Raw genomic sequence first — 17,013 nt, 5'->3', positions numbered from 1 at the left:
CCTGACTACTGTACATTCAAGATGTCTACCGCACCACGCCCCTGACTACTGTACATTCAAGATGTCTGCCGCACCACGCCCCTGACTACTGTACATTCAAGATGTCTACCGCACCACGCCCCTGACTACTGTACATTCAAGATGTCTGCCACACCAAGCCCCCCCTGACTACTGTACATTCACGATGTCTATCGCACCACGCCCCTGACTACTGTACATTCAAGATGTCTACCGCACCACGCCCCTGACTACTGTACATTCAAGATGTCTGCCGCACTAAGCCCCTGACTACTGTACATTCAAGATGTCTACCACACCACGCCCCTGACTACTGTACATTCACGATGTCTGTCACCCCAAGCCCCGGACTCCTGTACATTCAAAATATCAGCCACACCAATCCCCTGCGACTGTACATTCAAGATGTCTGTCACACCAAGCTCTTGACTGGTGTACATTCAAGACGTCCGGTAAACCAAGCCCCTTGCTGAGGTACATTGAAGATGTCTGCCACTTCAAGTCCCTAACTGATGTGCATTCAAGATGTCCGCTACATCAAGCCTCTTACTATAGTATACTGGATTCAAGTACTCACACAGACGAGACGTCTACCCCGGATTGGAGCACTCACACAAGCAAGGCGTGTACCCCAGATTCGATCATCTACAAAAGCGAGGCGTGTACCCTGGATTCGAGGACTCACACAAACACGTCGTGTACTCGGATTCGAGCACTCACACAAGCGCGGCGTGTACCCCGGATTCGAGCACTCATACAAGCACAGCGTGTACCCCGGATTCGAGCACTCATACAAGCACAGCGTGTACCCTGGATTCAAGCACTCACACAAGCGAGGCATGTATCCCGGATTCGAGCACTCACACAAGCGAGGCGTGTACCCCGGATTCGAGCACTCACACAAGCGAGGCGTGTACCCCGGATTCGAGCACTCACGCAAGTGAGGCGTGTACCCCGGATTCGAGGACTCACACAAGCACGTCGTGTACTCGGATTCGAGCACTCACACCAGCGCGGCGTGTACCCCGGATTCGAGCACTCATACAAGCACAGCGTGTACCCCGGATTCGAGCACTCATACAGGCACAGCGTGTACCCTGGATTCGAGAACTCATACAAGCACAGCGTGTACCCTATATTCGAGCACTCACACAAGCGAGGCATGTATCCCGGATTCGAGCACTCACACAAGCGAGGAGTGTACCCCGGATTCAAGCACTCACACAAGCGAGGCGTGTACCCCGGATTCGAGCACTCACACAAGCGAGGCGTGTACCCCGGATTCGAGCACTCACACAAGCGAGGCATGTATCCCGGATTTGAGCACTCACGCAAGTGAGGCGTGTATCCCGGATTCGAGGACTCACACAAGCACGGCGTGTACTCGGATTCGAGCACTCACACAAGCACGGCGTGTACCCCGGATTCGAGCACTCATACAAGCACAGCGTGTACCCCGGATTCGAGCACTCATACAAGCACAGTGTGTACCCCAGATTCGAGCACTCACACAAGCGACGCATGTATCCCAGATTTGAGAAGACACGCAAGCGAGGCGTGTACCCCGGATTCGAGCACTTACACAAGCGAGGCATGTATCCCGGATTTGAGCACTCACGCAAGTGAGGCGTGTATCCCGGATTCGAGCACTCACACAAGCACGGCGTGTACTCGGATTCGAGCACTCACACAAGCACGGCGTGTACCCCGGATTCGAGCACTCATACAAGCACAGCGTGTACCCTGGATTCGAGCACTCATACAAGCACAGCGTGTACCCCAGATTCGAGCATTCACACAAGCGAGGCATGTATCCCAGATTTGAGAAGACACGCAAGCGAGGCGTGTACCCCGGATTCGAGGACTCACACAAGCAAGGCGTGTACCCCAGATTCAAGCACTCATACAAGCACAGCGTGTACCCCGAATTCGAGGACTCACACAAGCATGGCGTGTACTCCGGATTCAAGCACTCACACAAGCACGAAGGGTAAACCGGAGTCGAGCACTCATGCAAGCATGGCGTGTACCCCGGATTCGAGCACTCACATAAGTGAGACGTGGACCCTGGATTCACAACAAAAGACAAAAACCTGCACATATAAGAGAATAAAGCGAGCTTCAGAGACTGAACCTACTCGAGTTTGCGATATTCCTCGATGATGGTCGACTTCTGCCCCGGAGACATTCTGGCGTACACGGTTCCATTCATCAGTAACTGCAAAGAGATGGAAGGCCTCATCAGGGGCTGACTTTGTGAGAGGTGTTTGGATGCAGACTCCCACCATAGGAGGAAGCAGACACCCACCATAGCAGGAAGTAGACACCCACCATAGCAGGAAACAGACACCCACCATAGCAGGAAGCAGACACCCACCATAGCAGGAAGCAGACATCCACCATAGCAGGAAGCATACATCCACCATAGCAGGAAGCAGACATCCACCATAGCAGGAAGCAGACATCCACCATAGCAGGAAGCAGACATCCACATTAGCAGGAAGCAGATATCCACCATAGCAGGAAGCGGATATCCACCATAACAGGAAGCAGACATCCACCATAGCAGGAAGCAGACATCCGCCAGACATCCACCATAGTAGGAAGCAGATATCCACCAGACATCCACCATAGCAGGAAGCAGACATCCACCATAGCAGGAAGCAGACATCCACCATAGCAGGAAGAAGACATCCACCATAGCAGGAAGCGGGCATCCACCATAGCAGGAAGCAGACATCCACCATAGCAGGAAGCAGACATCCACCATAGCAGGAAGCGGACATCCACCATAGCAGGAAGCAGACATCCACCATAGCAGGAAGCGGACACCCCCATAGCAGGAAGCAAATATCCACCATAGCAGGAAGCAGACATCCACCATAGCATGAAGCGGACACCCCCCATAGCAGGAAGCAAATGTCCACCATAGCAGGAAGCAGACATCCACCATAGCAGGAAGCAGGCATCCACCATAGCAGGAAGCAGACATCCACCATAGCAGGAAGCAGACATCCACCATAGCAGGAAGCAGACATCCACCATAGCAGGAAGCAGACATCCACATTAGCAGGAAGCAGACATCCACCATAGCAGGAAGCAGACATCCACCATAGCAGGAAGCAGACATCCACCATAGCAGGAAGCGGACATCCACCATAGCAGGAAGCAGACATCCACCATAGCAGGAAGCAGACATCCATCATAGCAGGAAGCAGACATCCACCATAACAGGAAGCAGACATCCACCATAGCAGGAAGCAGACATCCATCATAGCAGGAAGCAGACATCCACCATAGCAGGAAGCAGACATCCACCATAGCAGGAAGCAATGAGAGATTGAAACTTCACAGGGGTGGAAATAGAAGACTGATTCAACCATACAGAGAGTCACCAAGCGGTAGATATCTACCACAGGGAGAGACACTATGCAATATTTTGCCACAGGGCAGTGCCACAAGTCTTCCTGCTGCACTGGCCTACAGACAGGCCCGGACTGGCCGTAGCGGGCAGCGGGCAATACCCCGGCTTCCCGCATGGGTGGGGGCCGGTTTTGGGCCCCTGGGGGCTGCTTTTGTTACTGGGCCGTATCTGCAGCATAGCTGCAAAATCGGCCCTGTAACACAATCGGCAGAAAACTGGCCTCGGCAAAGAGCTCGGCGGCACTCCCAACCCCCGGTGGGGGGGGGGGGAGTGGTGGGGGGCGGCCGGCCGAGCACTTTGCCAGGGCCGGTTTTGGAGGGCAGGAATATGGCGCATTCCTGTCCTTTCCCCCCGCGCTGGCACACAAATGGCAAACCCTGCGTAGCACAAGTCGCTGCGCTGCTTCACACTACATGGGGGGGGGCACTCCATGGGCGTAACACCCATGGCATTTTGACACATTCCCAGAGTTACAACACATCTAGACCTGTGACTGCGTCAAAAGCCTACGCCTTCCCAGGGGAGGGGTAAGGACGACACAACGAGGTGAAATTACTCAACTTCCCCTCGTTTTTTCCTCTTTCTATGTGTGCAGCATTCAGCAGCAAACCTAGGAGGAGGGCATTGCCTCCATTGATTGTTTCTGTGCAGGAAGGTGTACAAAAACAATAATTCCCACAACGCAGACAGTCGCTGTGTTGTACACGGCAGCCAATTGTGCACCAGCGCAGGGAGAAAGGACAGGAAAGCGCTGTATCCGATAGATAGAGTGCATTCCTGCCCTTTTCTTTTGCCGTAGGGCAGCAGGAAGGCTTGCGGCGCTGCCCTAAGCCAAAACATTGTAAAGGAGGCCCTAAGTGGGAACCGGATTTAATTCGCACCATAAGATTGGGTGCTCAGAAGGTGCTTGAACCTCATTCCAGGATGCACGCTAAGGGACAGGGGATACCACACCAGAGAAGTCTTGACACCACTGGGTGCTCTTGGTGTGATATGTACCAAGAAGGGAATTACCTCATTCTGATTTCCGCACTTTGGAATTGGGGATCACAAAGTTAACCGGGCAACATCCGTACAGGGCCAAGCATCTGTCGTAATGTTAAAGGACCAGCTGGACTTCGGATTCAGGGGGCAAACTGGAGCTATGTAGGGTTACTTTCTACACACTGCTTGTCTTTACACTTACCTTTGGCAGCAGGCTGGAGAAGTGTTTCTCTAAGTTTGTGTAGGTTTTCCCACTCATGGCAAAATGGTAGTCGTTTTCATCATGAACCACGTAGCTGTCATCCGCTTTAATCTGGTTTTCCTACAAGAAACACAGCAGACGTTAACAAACGGGTATATAAAGGTAAATGAGTGTGTGAATATGTGAATAGAGGAGTGAGTGAAATACTGTGGATTTTATTTAAATGAGTGAGTGAATTATTGAGAAGAAGGCAGCGCCTAAGTGAGTGAGTGTTGAGTGTGAGGGGGAGGAGAGACTGAAGTACTCAATACATGCTTGTTTAAGTGATTTAGTAAGTGTTGAACAAATGGATGATTAGGTGGCTAGCTGACTCAGGGGGCGATAATGTGAATGAGTGAGTGAGTGAGTGAGGGAGTGAGCGAGTGAGTGAGTGAGTGAGTGAGCAAGACAGTGAGGTGTGAGCTTGTGACTGTTGAGTGAACAAGTGAGATTGCAAATTATTGAATGTGTTGGAGGCAGAAGTATTGAGCTAGTCAGTGAGAATTTAGAGAGGGGTGAATGAGTGAGTCAATGAGTCAGTGGGCAGGTTAGTGAGGTGTGAGCTCGTGAGTGTTGAGTGAATGAGTGCGATTGCAAATTACTGAATGTGCGGGAGGCAGAAGAAGTAAGGTAGTGATTGAGTAATGAGAGAGGGGTGAATATGTGAACGAGTGAGGCAATCAGTCAGTGAGCAGGTGAGTGAGGTGTGAGCTTGTGAGTATTGAATGAAGAAGTGAGGTTGCAAACTATTGAATCTGAGGTATGCAGCAGTGAGCTGGTGAGTTTGCTTTGAGCAAGGACTGAATGTGTGATAGAGTGAGTGGGTAAGTGAAGGATTGTTTCCAAGGTACCATTGCCTCCATGTGCACAATAGCCAGATGCTACTCACAGTTGTGTCGTCCTCTTCAGCCTCCGCAGGGAATTCGATTGGTTGCCAGGACACGGACGCAGGGGTGGATCCATCCGGGGCGCGCGCTTCAACGAGTATCACTCGACTGCGCTTAGGGATCATGCCGCACTTCCTTGCAACGGTGGTCGCTGTCTGAATGTTGTCACCTGGGTCAATAATCACATCCATAAGGCATCAACAACACTGGATGGGGTCAGACTCTAAATGTCAATTGGGGTCACCAGCAGTCAAGAGAACATGAGACCTTGAAAGTTACAAGCAGAACAACTGCTAGGGAATGTTGCACCAATTATTTTATGTTTTGGGGATAAGTTTTTTCTGAACCACAGACCACCAACTTGGGTATTGGTTTCCCCATCATCTGACTCTACCATTGGGCGACCCTCTTTTCATCACATTATCACTTTCTGTCTCAATTAAAATCCCAGTCCCACCCACCAACACCGCCCACAGAGGTTCACGCATGCATTGGCCTCTTCTAAAACTCCAGCCTCACCCGCCAACCCCACTCACGCGGCCTCATACCTGCATGGGCCACTTCTCACCCTCCCTTTATGTACCTTGAAAGACACAAGTCTTGTGCATATGACAGAAGGTCCAGTTGTTGTTGAGCTGTAGAGGGGAGCCCAGCTGCAATGGGCTTCTCAGTTCATTGAATTTTTAGGTCAGGGAACATTGACTCAGGGTAGTGAGTGCTGCCTCAAAACAGGCAGTCTTCAAGCCTAACGTGAGGGAACCTCATTCAGGTGAGTGTATGCTACCTCAGGTGAGTGTGTGCTGCCTCAGGTGAGTGTGTGCTGCCTCCAGTGAGCGGGTGCTACCTCAGGTGAGTGGGTGCTACCTCAGGTGAGTGGGTGCTACCTCAGGTGAGTGTGTGCTGCCTCAGGTGAGTGTGTGCTGCCTCCAGTGAGCGGGTGCTACCTCAGGTGAGTGGGTGCTACCTCAGGTGAGTGGGTGCTACCTCAGGTGAGTGGGTGCTACCTCAGGTGAGTGTGTGCTGCCTCAGGTGAGTGTGTGCTGCCTCAGGTGAGTGTGTGCCACCTCAGTTGAGTGTGTGACACCTCAGGTCAGTGTGTGCTGCCTCACTTGAGTAAGAGCTGCCTCAGGTCAGTCTGTGCTGCCTCAGTTGATTGAGAGCTGCCTCAGCCAGTCTCTGCTGTTTGGATATTCATTCTCAGGTCTGTAGGTTCTGCTATAGTCTTGGGAATGGTCCTGCCTCATTTTGGGGCTCCAGATTATCTCCAGTGACAGGGGTTATTACACGTCTGGGAGGCGCCGTCTCTGGTCAGTTTCGTCTGTCTCAGGTCTCTGAGTTCTGTTCATAAGCAGTCAATTTTCCCTGAGATCAGGGGTCTTTCTCAGTCATGGATATACTTTTTCAGAGCATTTGGTCTCTATTTGTGAATTTGTTTTTAAGGGGTGGGGATCTAATGTCACTGTAGACAAATACCACTACTGTCACCAGTACCTAGAAAAAAAGAATGATGGAGCCAGGTTGAAAGAAGCGCCAGGGTCAGGCGGAGCCGGTACCTGTGATCATCACCGTGCGGAGGTTGGCCGTGTTCAGCTCCCTCAGGATGGCGCTGGTCTCAGGCTTGAGGCGGTTTTCCAATATCAGCAGTCCCAGGAACTGCAGGTCTGACTCCACGCTCTCCCTAGGAGTGAACACAAGGACACCAGGAGATCACAATGAGGTTCACCAGAGCGTAAGCGATACCAAGCGTAGACTCCAGGCCGCCGCAGTGAATCCACTCAGAAGCTGAACCAGAACCGGCCTGCCCCGAGGTCCAGGTCTGATACTGGAAGTTGAAAATAAACTATCTCAATATATCAAAGTCAACTAGTGTGAACTGAATGATTCAATGTATAGATGTTATAAATTAAATTTTGGGAGGTAGACTAAATGTTGAAAAGTTTGAGCAAATAGTGGTATTTAGGCAGAAACTAGCTACCCTGGATTCCATGTCGCAAGATATGAGGTGCCAGTCCTTCCACCAGAGTGCCAAGAAAGTCTACAACACGTCCCTTCATGAAGAGAGCAGGAGACAGAGGGTGGAAGACATGACATGCATGTTCTAAAGACATGTTCCTTCACAATGACCTCCCAATATGACATCTGGCCATTCTGCTGATGAGTGCTGTTGATTATAAGTACTAACAGATTAACACGGCACCGTAAACTTTACCAGACAAATACTGTGCCATTAACATAATCAGCAGATACTGTGCCGTAAACATCTCCAGTCAAATACTGCTCCATAAGCATGATCAGCAAATACTGTTCTGTAAACATGTACAAGCATGTGTCATTCTGTAAACATGACCAGGCAAATGCTGCACTGTAAACATCATCAGCAAATACTGTGCTGTAAACATCTTCAGTAAATACTGATTCATAAACATGATCAGCAAATACTGTGCTGTAAACATCTTCAGTAAATACTGATTCATAAACATGATCAGCAAATACTGTGCTGCAAACATCTACAGGCAAATGCTGTTCTTTAAAATAACCAGGAAACTACTGTACTGTAGACATGATCATGCAAATACAGTGCTGTAAACATCTCCAGTTAAATACTGTAATATAAACTTGATCAGGCAAACACTGGGCTATAAACATCTCCAATCAAATACTGCACCATAAACATGATAAGGCAATTGCTGTGTTTAAAATATATTTAGTCAAATACTGCACTATAAACATGATCAGCAAATCCTGTTCTGTAAACATCTATCAGTAAATGCCATTCTGTAAACATGCCCAGGCAAATGCTGCACTGTAAACATTATCAACCAATACTGTGCTGTAAACATCTACAGGCAAATGTTGTTCTGTTCTGTTCTGCTCTCAGTAAAAGTCTCATGATTATAAAGTGCTGGTCCTCAAAAAGAGAGTGCTGCTGGCCCCACCTTCAACCATCGGCATAATTTGCGCACTTCCGATAATTATGCTCATGGCTGATAATGCTCTTGGGATTCAGGCCTTAAGTCTCCTCATTGCTTAGTTTCATGTTTTACTAACAATCTAGGGCCTGATTACGATCTTGGCGGACAGGGATACTCCATCACAAACCTGACGGAAATCCCGTCCCCCGTATTACGAATGCATTATATACTATGGAACTTGTAATACAGCGGAAGGGATATCCATTACATTGCTGACAGAGTATCCCCAGAGGCATCTTAAAGAGTTTGGGGGCCCTGGGCCAAATGTATTTTGGGGCCCCTGTTTGGAACAGTGTTGAGTTAATGATCCAATTTCAGCTTTTTCATGTTGTCTATGGTCAGGTCACTGACACTGCACAGGCACACTGGTCCAAATTCTACATGTGCTTCCATCTAATATTCAGGGATATTGATGTCAGATGTGAGTTATTAGCAGCAGAGTACTAGTACTGTTGCAGATAATCTCTCTGAGCCACTGTCATGCCTCAAAAGTGATATCCTGTTTCAATCTTCAAAGAATTTGTTTCATGGCTGTGGCATGGTGTTGAAAAGCATAAAGACAATGTTTCTCTGCATGTCTGTAAAAGACTCCCACACATCACCCCCATTGAAAATAAACTAAAAGAAAGTGGCATTTAAAGCAATCTCTGTTTATGAATCACTCAAGGTCATCAGAGCAGGACAGTTTCAGGGCCGGATCTATCGGGTACCCCCTAAAAGGATGGGACCTGGGCCAAAGCCCACTTTGCCCATGCCTTAAAAAGTCACTGAGTAGCCCATCCGCCAAGATCACAATCAGGCACCTAGGGGCAGATGTATCAAGATTCAATTTTTAAGGAATCGCTATTTAGGAATCGCAAAATGGAATGTATGTAGAAAATCGCTATTTTTTTGCGATTTCTTAGTCTTCCAGGAGGCCCATAGGAATGATTGTGAAATAATTCTCAATTTGCGGTTCGCAATTTGCTAATCGCAAATTGAGAATAATTTCAAGGGTGCAGGGGTGTCTCAAAGACACCCTGCTGCACCCCTGAAATCTACATGTGTGTGCATATGGCGCACATACATGCCCATAGGTCATGTATGTGCGCCATATGCACACACATGTCACATGCCACCCTCACAAATGCCAAATAGGGCATTTTTAAAAGAAATCACAAATTACCACCAACTACAAGTTGGTGGTAATTTGCGATTTCTTAACCTAAATTTGCAAATCCAAAATGCTACATACATAGTATTTAAGGAATCGCAAAATTGCGATTCCTTAAATGCTTAAGCAAAATAAGGAATCGCAAATTTTTGCTATTCCTTCATTTGAGATATTTTGTTACATGTCAAAACATGCAGAAAGACCGTTTGCGATTCGCAAATGCCGGAATTCTGCGAATTCCGGCCTTTGCGAATCGCAAACGGCTTGATACATCTGCCACCTAGTGTTGACATGGTCTCCGTGCCTCCAGCCGGCCACAGACCTGCAGTAGCGCTGCCGGCTTCAGGTGGGAGTGGTCTCTGAGAACCCTTAAAAGTCCCACCCATGGGTTCAACGACGCTCAATATCATATGCCCATGCTGTTATGTGTGCAGGTATTATGTTTCATCACACTATTTTCTTTCCATATTTTAGTATCTAAATAATCTGGTACTAAAACATGAGTTGTTAATACCCACAGACCTTTAACTGTTTGCATGCCTGACGCATCTGCCAAGACCCTTGATTCAGGCGAGAAACAGGTGTTTGCACATGCCCAATTGGCTTAATTTGAGCTTTCTCATGTCTAAAATGGCCTCTACTTCAATGCAAGTCAAATAGGTATATAAGTAGCCCTGATTTATATCTGAAGAACTCCCTCTTTCTTCTTTCCGATGTTGACCTGTGCCGTGGCCTTCTCAAGTTAGCCCTGGCCACCATGGAACCTCTCTTCTTACCTTGGCATACTGTCGAAGTCATCGTGGGTGCTACCTCCGATCGGCTTGTACCCCAGGCCGATAACTCTGAACCCCTGGAATGTGTACAGCTCCAGCTCTTTGGCGAATGAGGCCGGCACTGCGAGGAACACATTCAGGAGTTAAATCAGGGGTAAGAGGGACTGCAAAGTAGGTTTATAATTCCAACAAATTAAGCATCCCCAAGACGTCCAGAGCTGCCCAATGCCTTATGCAGTATACATCAACACCCCAAAGATGTCCAGAGCTGACTGATGCCTTATGCAGTGTACATCAACATCCCTAAGATGTCCATAGCTGACTGATGCCTTATGCAGTGTACATCAACATCCCTAAGATGTCCAGAGCTGACTGATGCCTTATGCAGTGTACATCAACATCCCTAAGATGTCCAGAGCTGACTGATGCCTTATGCAGTGTACATCAACATCCCTAAGATGTCCAGAGCTGACTTATGCCTTATGCAGTATACATCAACATCCCTAAGATGTCCAGAGCTGACTGATGCCTTATGCAGTGTACATCAACACCCCTAAGATGTCCAGAGCTGACTTATGCCTTATGCAGTATACATCAACACCCCTAAGATGTCCAGAGCTGACTGGTGCCTTATGCAGTGTACATCAACATCCCTAAGATGTCCAGAGCTGACTTATGCCTTATGCAGTATATATCAACATCCAAAAGATGTCCAGAGCTGACTGATGCCTTATGCAGTGTACATCAACATCCCTAAGATGTCCAGAGCTGACTGTTGCCTTATGCAGTGTACATCAACATCCCTAAGATGTCCAGAGCTGACTGATGCCTTATGCAGTGTACATCAACATCCCTAAGATGTCCAGAGCTGACTTATGCCTTATGCAGTATACATCAACATCCCTAAGATGTCCAGAGCTGACTGATGCCTTATGCAGTGTACATCAACATCCCTAAGCTGTCCAGAGCTGACTTATGCCTTATGCAGTATACATCAACATCCCTAAGATTTCTAGAGCTGACTGATGCCTTATGCAGTGTACATCAACACCCCTAAGATGTCCAGAGCTGACTGATGCCTTATGCAACACACATCAATAACCCAACATCCTTGCTGTAGTGCAGGAGGGCAGACTGTTAGGGGCCAATTCACAGAACTAACTTAAGACAAAATCCTAAACTTACTACTTTTGGTATTCACAGAAGGCATTTAGTAGCAGTAACGTTAGGATTTTGTCTTAAGTTTGATTTAAGACAAACTTAAGACAAACCAAAGACAGACTTAAGACAAAATCCTATCTTAAAACTGTCTTAAGTCTGTATTAAGTCTGTCTTAAGTTTGACTTAAGTCTGTCTTAAGTCTGTCTTAAGTCTGTCTTAAGTTTGACTTAAGTCAAACTTAATACAAAATCCTAACTTTACAGCTACTAAATGCCTTCTGTGAATACCAAAAGTAGTAAGTTTAGGATTTTGTCTTAAGTTAGTTCTGTGAATCGGGCCCAGAGACATCGTACATAACCTATCTGATGAGATTATGGCAGCCCCTCTGACAGAGTGCATGCTGAGCCCTCAGTCCCCAAATGAACAGATTCAACAGGTCAGATTTTAATGCTTTCTCACCTGTTTCTGGTCTGCAGAAACTGGCCACCATCTCTGGAGCTCCCTTCATGTAAACAGAGCACTCATCCTCGCCAATGACCTGTGCGACCACTGTCATCCTCTGGAGCGCGGAGGAGAACGGATACTGGAAAATGACTTCCATGCCTGGCAAGGAGTTCTATCCGAAGACACAAGTGCACACTTAGAGATCACAAAATCTTCTGTTTCATGAGAAGGGCATTTTGCAGACAGATTCCAACTTATGTTATTTCAAATAAAAAATAATAATAAAGCTGACGAATGCTCTAAATTTGAAGAGGTAAGTACTTAGGAAATATAAATAAAAATTGATAAGTTGAGGCTTTGCAAGGAACACAACATATTGCGTGAACAGAAGAGTCTGTTACCTCATCTGCTTGAGTATACAACAAATAGCAGCTATGAGTTTGCTAAACCAAAAATAGGTCAAGAAATAAACAGGATTAGTATGTAAAACTCACAACAACAGCTGTTGGTCCAGGTCGTACAATCATGCATTTGGAAGATTCTCCACCGCCTTCCTCCTCAGCACCGCTTCCTTCAAGTTCCTTATTGAAAAGACAATTTAAATCAATCTCTTTTAGAGGAACGAGAGGTAAGCACAAGAAGCTCAACTAAAGATTTCCATGAATAGACAGTTTGTTGATCGATCAAGTGTATCCTCATTCCCACAAGCGTGTTCATGTACCTCAAACGATCGCATGAGGGTAGATTTAGAGGCCTCCTCTAGGACAGCGTCCCCTGCTTCCCAGAGTCTGGAGGGGTAGTAGATGCTTCCTCTAGGACAGCTTTAGCTGCTTCCCATTTCCCAATCTTTGACATGATCGACAGGAAGAGAGTCTGGAGGGGGAGAAGGCAGTGGAGGCCTCCTCTAGGACAGCTTTAGCTGCTTCCCATTTCCAAATCTTTGACATGATCGACAGGAAGAGCGTCTGGAGGGTGAGAAGGCAGTGGAGGCCTCCTCTAGGACAGCTTTAGCTGCTTCCCATTTCCCAATCTTTGACATGATCGACAGGAAGAGCGTCTGGAGGGGGAGAAGGCAGTGGAGGCCTCCTCTAGGACAGCTTTAGCTGCTTCCCATTTCCCAATCTTTGACATGATCGACAGGAAGAGAGTCTAAAGGGGAAGAAGGCAGTGGAGGCCTCCTCTAGGACCGCTTTAGCTGCTTCCCATTTCCCAATCTTTGACATGATCGACAGGAAGAGAGTCTGGAGGGGGAGAAGGCAGTGGAGGCCTCCTCTAGGACAGCTTTAGCTGCTTCCCATTTCCCAATCTTTGACATGATCGACAGGAAGAGAGTCTGGAGGGGAAGAAGGCAGTGGAGGTCTCCTCTAGGACAGCTTTGGCTGATTCCCATTTCCCAATCTTTGACATGATCGACAGGAAGAGAGTCTGGAGGGGAAGAAGGCAGTGGAGGCCTCCTCTAGGACCGCTTTAGCTGCTTCCCATTTCCCAATCTTTGACATGATCGACAGGAAGAGAGTCTGGAGGGGAAGAAGGCAGTGGAGGCCTCCTCTAGGACAGCTTTAGCTGCTTCCCATTTCCCAATCTTTGACATGATCGACAGGAAGAGAGTCTGGAGGGGAAGAAGGCAGTGGCGGCCTCCTCTAGGACAGCTTTAGCTGCTTCCCATTTCCAAATCTTTGACACGATCGACAGGAAGAGCGTCTGGAGGGGGAGAAGGCAGTGGAGGCCTCCTCTAGGACAGCTTTAGCTGCTTCCCATTTCTCAATCTTTGACATGCTCGACAGGAAGAGAGTCTGGAGTGGGAGAAGGCAGTGGAGGCCTCCTCTAGGACAGCTTTAGCTGCTTCCCATTTCCCAATCTTTGACATGCTCAACAGGAAGAGAGTCTGGAGGGGAAGAAGGCAGTGGAGGCCTCCTCTAGGACAGCTTTAGCTGCTTCCCATTTCTCAATCTTTGACATGCTCGACAGGAAGAGAGTCTGGAGTGGGAGAAGGCAGTGGAGGCCTCCTCTAGGACAACTTTAGCTGCTTCCCATTTCCCAATCTGAAACATGGCAGACAGGAAGAGAGTGTGGAGGGGCTGCAGCCAGTAGAGACTTCCTCTAGGATAGCTTCATCTGCTTCCCATTCCCCTGATCTTTGACATGACCGACAGGAAGAGAGTCTGGAGGGGTCAGCAGGCAGTGGATACCTCCCCCAAGACAGCTTTAGCTGCTTCCCATTTCCCAATCTGAGCCATGAAAGACAAAACAAATAGCCAGACAAGGGACTGAAGGGGTTACAAGGCTTTAGGTGCTTGGTGGGGGTTGCCTGCATTACATAACTGGTGCTTGCTATTCTAGCCAAAGCTGTTCTCTTTTTCACTTAAAGGCTACTAGCACATCAGGATTGTGCTGTTCCTTAAAGCAGACAGAAATACAGAAATGTAAGTGTTAGCGAAGGGCAGAGGTGTATCCAGGAAACCACTTGGAAAACAACTCACACAACTTATTATATCCTCTTTACCCCATCCGGTGGTTACAGATGCATTTGTTGATCAAGCCTTCACTCCAAAGGCCGCACTTCTACAACAGCAGCACTCATTGACTGTAGCTTTGACCATTCTCCTCAGTGCACTTTTTACACTATTAAGACTTTCCGAGAAGCAGTCTCCGCACGTACTCACAGTTTGGTTGAGCACCATAACTAATGACCATATCATCTTCCATACCACCCTCATACTGGCAGGTAAGCCTTAGATCACTACTGCCCCCTGGAGTGTGTCCCTAATTGTGCTGAGAAACTTTGCTTTCCACATTCTGATCTCCATTTGTCTACTAATAATTCATTGTTTTTTTTTCAGGGAAACATTGGCAAATATTGGGCAACATGTTTTTATAATATTCCTGCTAAAGTAATGCATGTTTATTTTAAGATAAGTAACTTAAACAGCTGTTTTCTTCAAAGTGCAACTAACAATGGGCATTGATTGGAACTGAGATATATAGGTTTGGTTTACCTTTAATCCATTAATTGTTGATAAAACAATAGAAAATGGTGACAACATAATTAGCAAAGGTTTTAGATTTCACCCCCAAAAATATATCCTGCTCAAATGGATGAAAAGAATCCTGTCTGAGAATGTTCTGAATAATTAATTTTTTTCTTGAATAATTTAGATAACTATGGTGCATAACTTGTTCCTCTTTGCCACATACCCCTCGTAGCCTTGAGATGGCATAGCCCTGCAGAGTAGCTTGGTGGCTGTCATTATGATAATAATATGAATATGAAATCCATAGTTCACATGGAACTGTGAAATATTTTCCATATTTCAATATATGATATAATAAACTAGCAAGTGGTATTTGCAATCTGGGAGGAAGTTAAAGGTGTCTCATGTTAATTTTGTTGAACTGCAATGTTAAACTCAGATTTTTAGTAAGAGGGAGAAGGAGAGGGAGGGAAGGAAGGAAAGAAGGAAGGGAGTGAGGGCGGCACATATGGGAGATGTTTATTGCTAGAAGAGTGATATAACGCAATGCAATGGATGAAATGAGTGAGGGACGAGCAAGGTGTAGATGGAAGATTGTAATGATGTTCACTGATCTCCACATTACAACATTTAGGTTCGTGCGGAGTGCCCGATTGGCAATCGAACCATATTTACCTAATTTATTAATTAAACTCACCCAGCCGGTGGCTTCAAACATCTTCAGATCCAGAGGATCCCCCTGCAGTCGGCCTTCGAGGAAGATCAGGGAGTGACAGCTCGCCATGGACCCGAAGAGAGGTCCCCAAGGCAAGGAGTTCTCAGCAGTGAATTTGAACATTTTCTGAAAACTGAAATATTGACAAAAATAAGTATTGAACCCACCTGAGAATCAAAATACATGAGGCTGCTCAAACTGTGATTGTTGTAAATTGTTTTGTTATGTGCATTTGTAAGGCACACTATCAACAGCAAAGGTATCCTGACGCTGAGCAGGTGTGTGTGCCTAGCGCTGCCTCTGATATGGAGTGGGAGGTGGTTCCGCACTTTTGGAGTGATGTAAGAAAACACATCACACATCCTCCTGATCTGGTGCTGTACATGCATGAGATATGTGCGGATAAGAGTCCTGCAAAGCGTAGGTGTCTATGTAGGTGGTGGAAGGAGATTTGACTGTTCAAGTAGAAGGGGCCCTAAGTTGTGTAGGGCCTTAAAATGGTATGTGTGAAGTTTAAAATGAGCACACTTGTGTACTGAGAGCCAGTGGAGCTCTCTGAGGAGTGGTGTGATGTGAATTCCGTATGGAAGGTTGAGAATGAGTCTAGCTGTCAAGTTCTGTATAGTTTGAAGTCTTCTAGTGTGTTGCTTGGCGATCCCCACATAGAGGTTGTCGCTGTAGTCCAACTTGCTGGTGACTTGTGCATGAGTGACAGTTTTTCTGGTGTTGCTTGGGAAACGTTTGAGGCTCTTTCTCAGCTTCTTCAGGGTATGGGAGCAAAATGGATTAACAGCGTTGACTTGTGCGGTCATGTCCAGTTTCCTGTTGATGATTATTCTGAAGTTCCTGGTGTGGGTGCTGGGTGTGGGTGTAGGTCTGAGTTTGGCCAGCCACCAGTTGAAGTCCCATGGTGAGATGTTCTTGCCAAAGATCACTACTTTGTATTGTCGGGCTTGAGACAGTTGTCTTTCATCCTTTTGGCAACTTCGGTCATGCAGGTGGTGAACTTGTTTTCTGTGTTGGGTGTCTTATCTGAGAGGGAAAGTATGAGTTGTGTGTCATTGGAGAGATGAGTTGATGTTGTGTGCATGGATGCAATTGGCCAAAAGGATCATTTATGTGTTAAAGACAGTTGAGCTGATGTACTCCACAGATGCCTTTGCAGGCTTCCGAGTAGTAAGGTTCCAAGTTGACTGCTTGTGTTCTATCAGTTAACAAGGAGCAGACCCAGCTGAGAGCATCTACTTGGAGGCCAATCTTGTGCAGGAG

The 17,013-nt window shown here is 47.2% G+C and overlaps 1 protein-coding gene across 1 annotated transcript in view; it reads right to left on the bottom strand.

Annotated features, from left to right (window-relative positions):
- LOC144791022 (putative cation-transporting ATPase 13A4) overlaps positions 1 to 17,013 on the bottom strand; it is a 125,478-nt gene that overhangs the window by 25,605 nt on the left and 82,860 nt on the right. The window contains exons 14-21 of the mRNA XM_078665650.1: positions 15,727 to 15,877; positions 12,552 to 12,638; positions 12,073 to 12,229; positions 10,456 to 10,573; positions 7,108 to 7,232; positions 5,557 to 5,723; positions 4,629 to 4,748; positions 2,157 to 2,236 (exon numbers count right to left, since the gene is read on the bottom strand). Coding sequence (XP_078521776.1) covers positions 2,157 to 2,236; positions 4,629 to 4,748; positions 5,557 to 5,723; positions 7,108 to 7,232; positions 10,456 to 10,573; positions 12,073 to 12,229; positions 12,552 to 12,638; positions 15,727 to 15,877 — 1,005 coding nt within the window. The remainder of the gene's footprint in view (positions 1 to 2,156; positions 2,237 to 4,628; positions 4,749 to 5,556; positions 5,724 to 7,107; positions 7,233 to 10,455; positions 10,574 to 12,072; positions 12,230 to 12,551; positions 12,639 to 15,726; positions 15,878 to 17,013) is intronic.

The sequence above is a fragment of the Lissotriton helveticus genome, chromosome 11 (genome assembly GCF_964261635.1).
Source record: "Lissotriton helveticus chromosome 11, aLisHel1.1, whole genome shotgun sequence".
In the NCBI taxonomy this organism is placed as follows: domain Eukaryota; kingdom Metazoa; phylum Chordata; class Amphibia; order Caudata; family Salamandridae; genus Lissotriton; species Lissotriton helveticus.
This window is presented reverse-complemented; position numbering and strand designations above follow the sequence as displayed.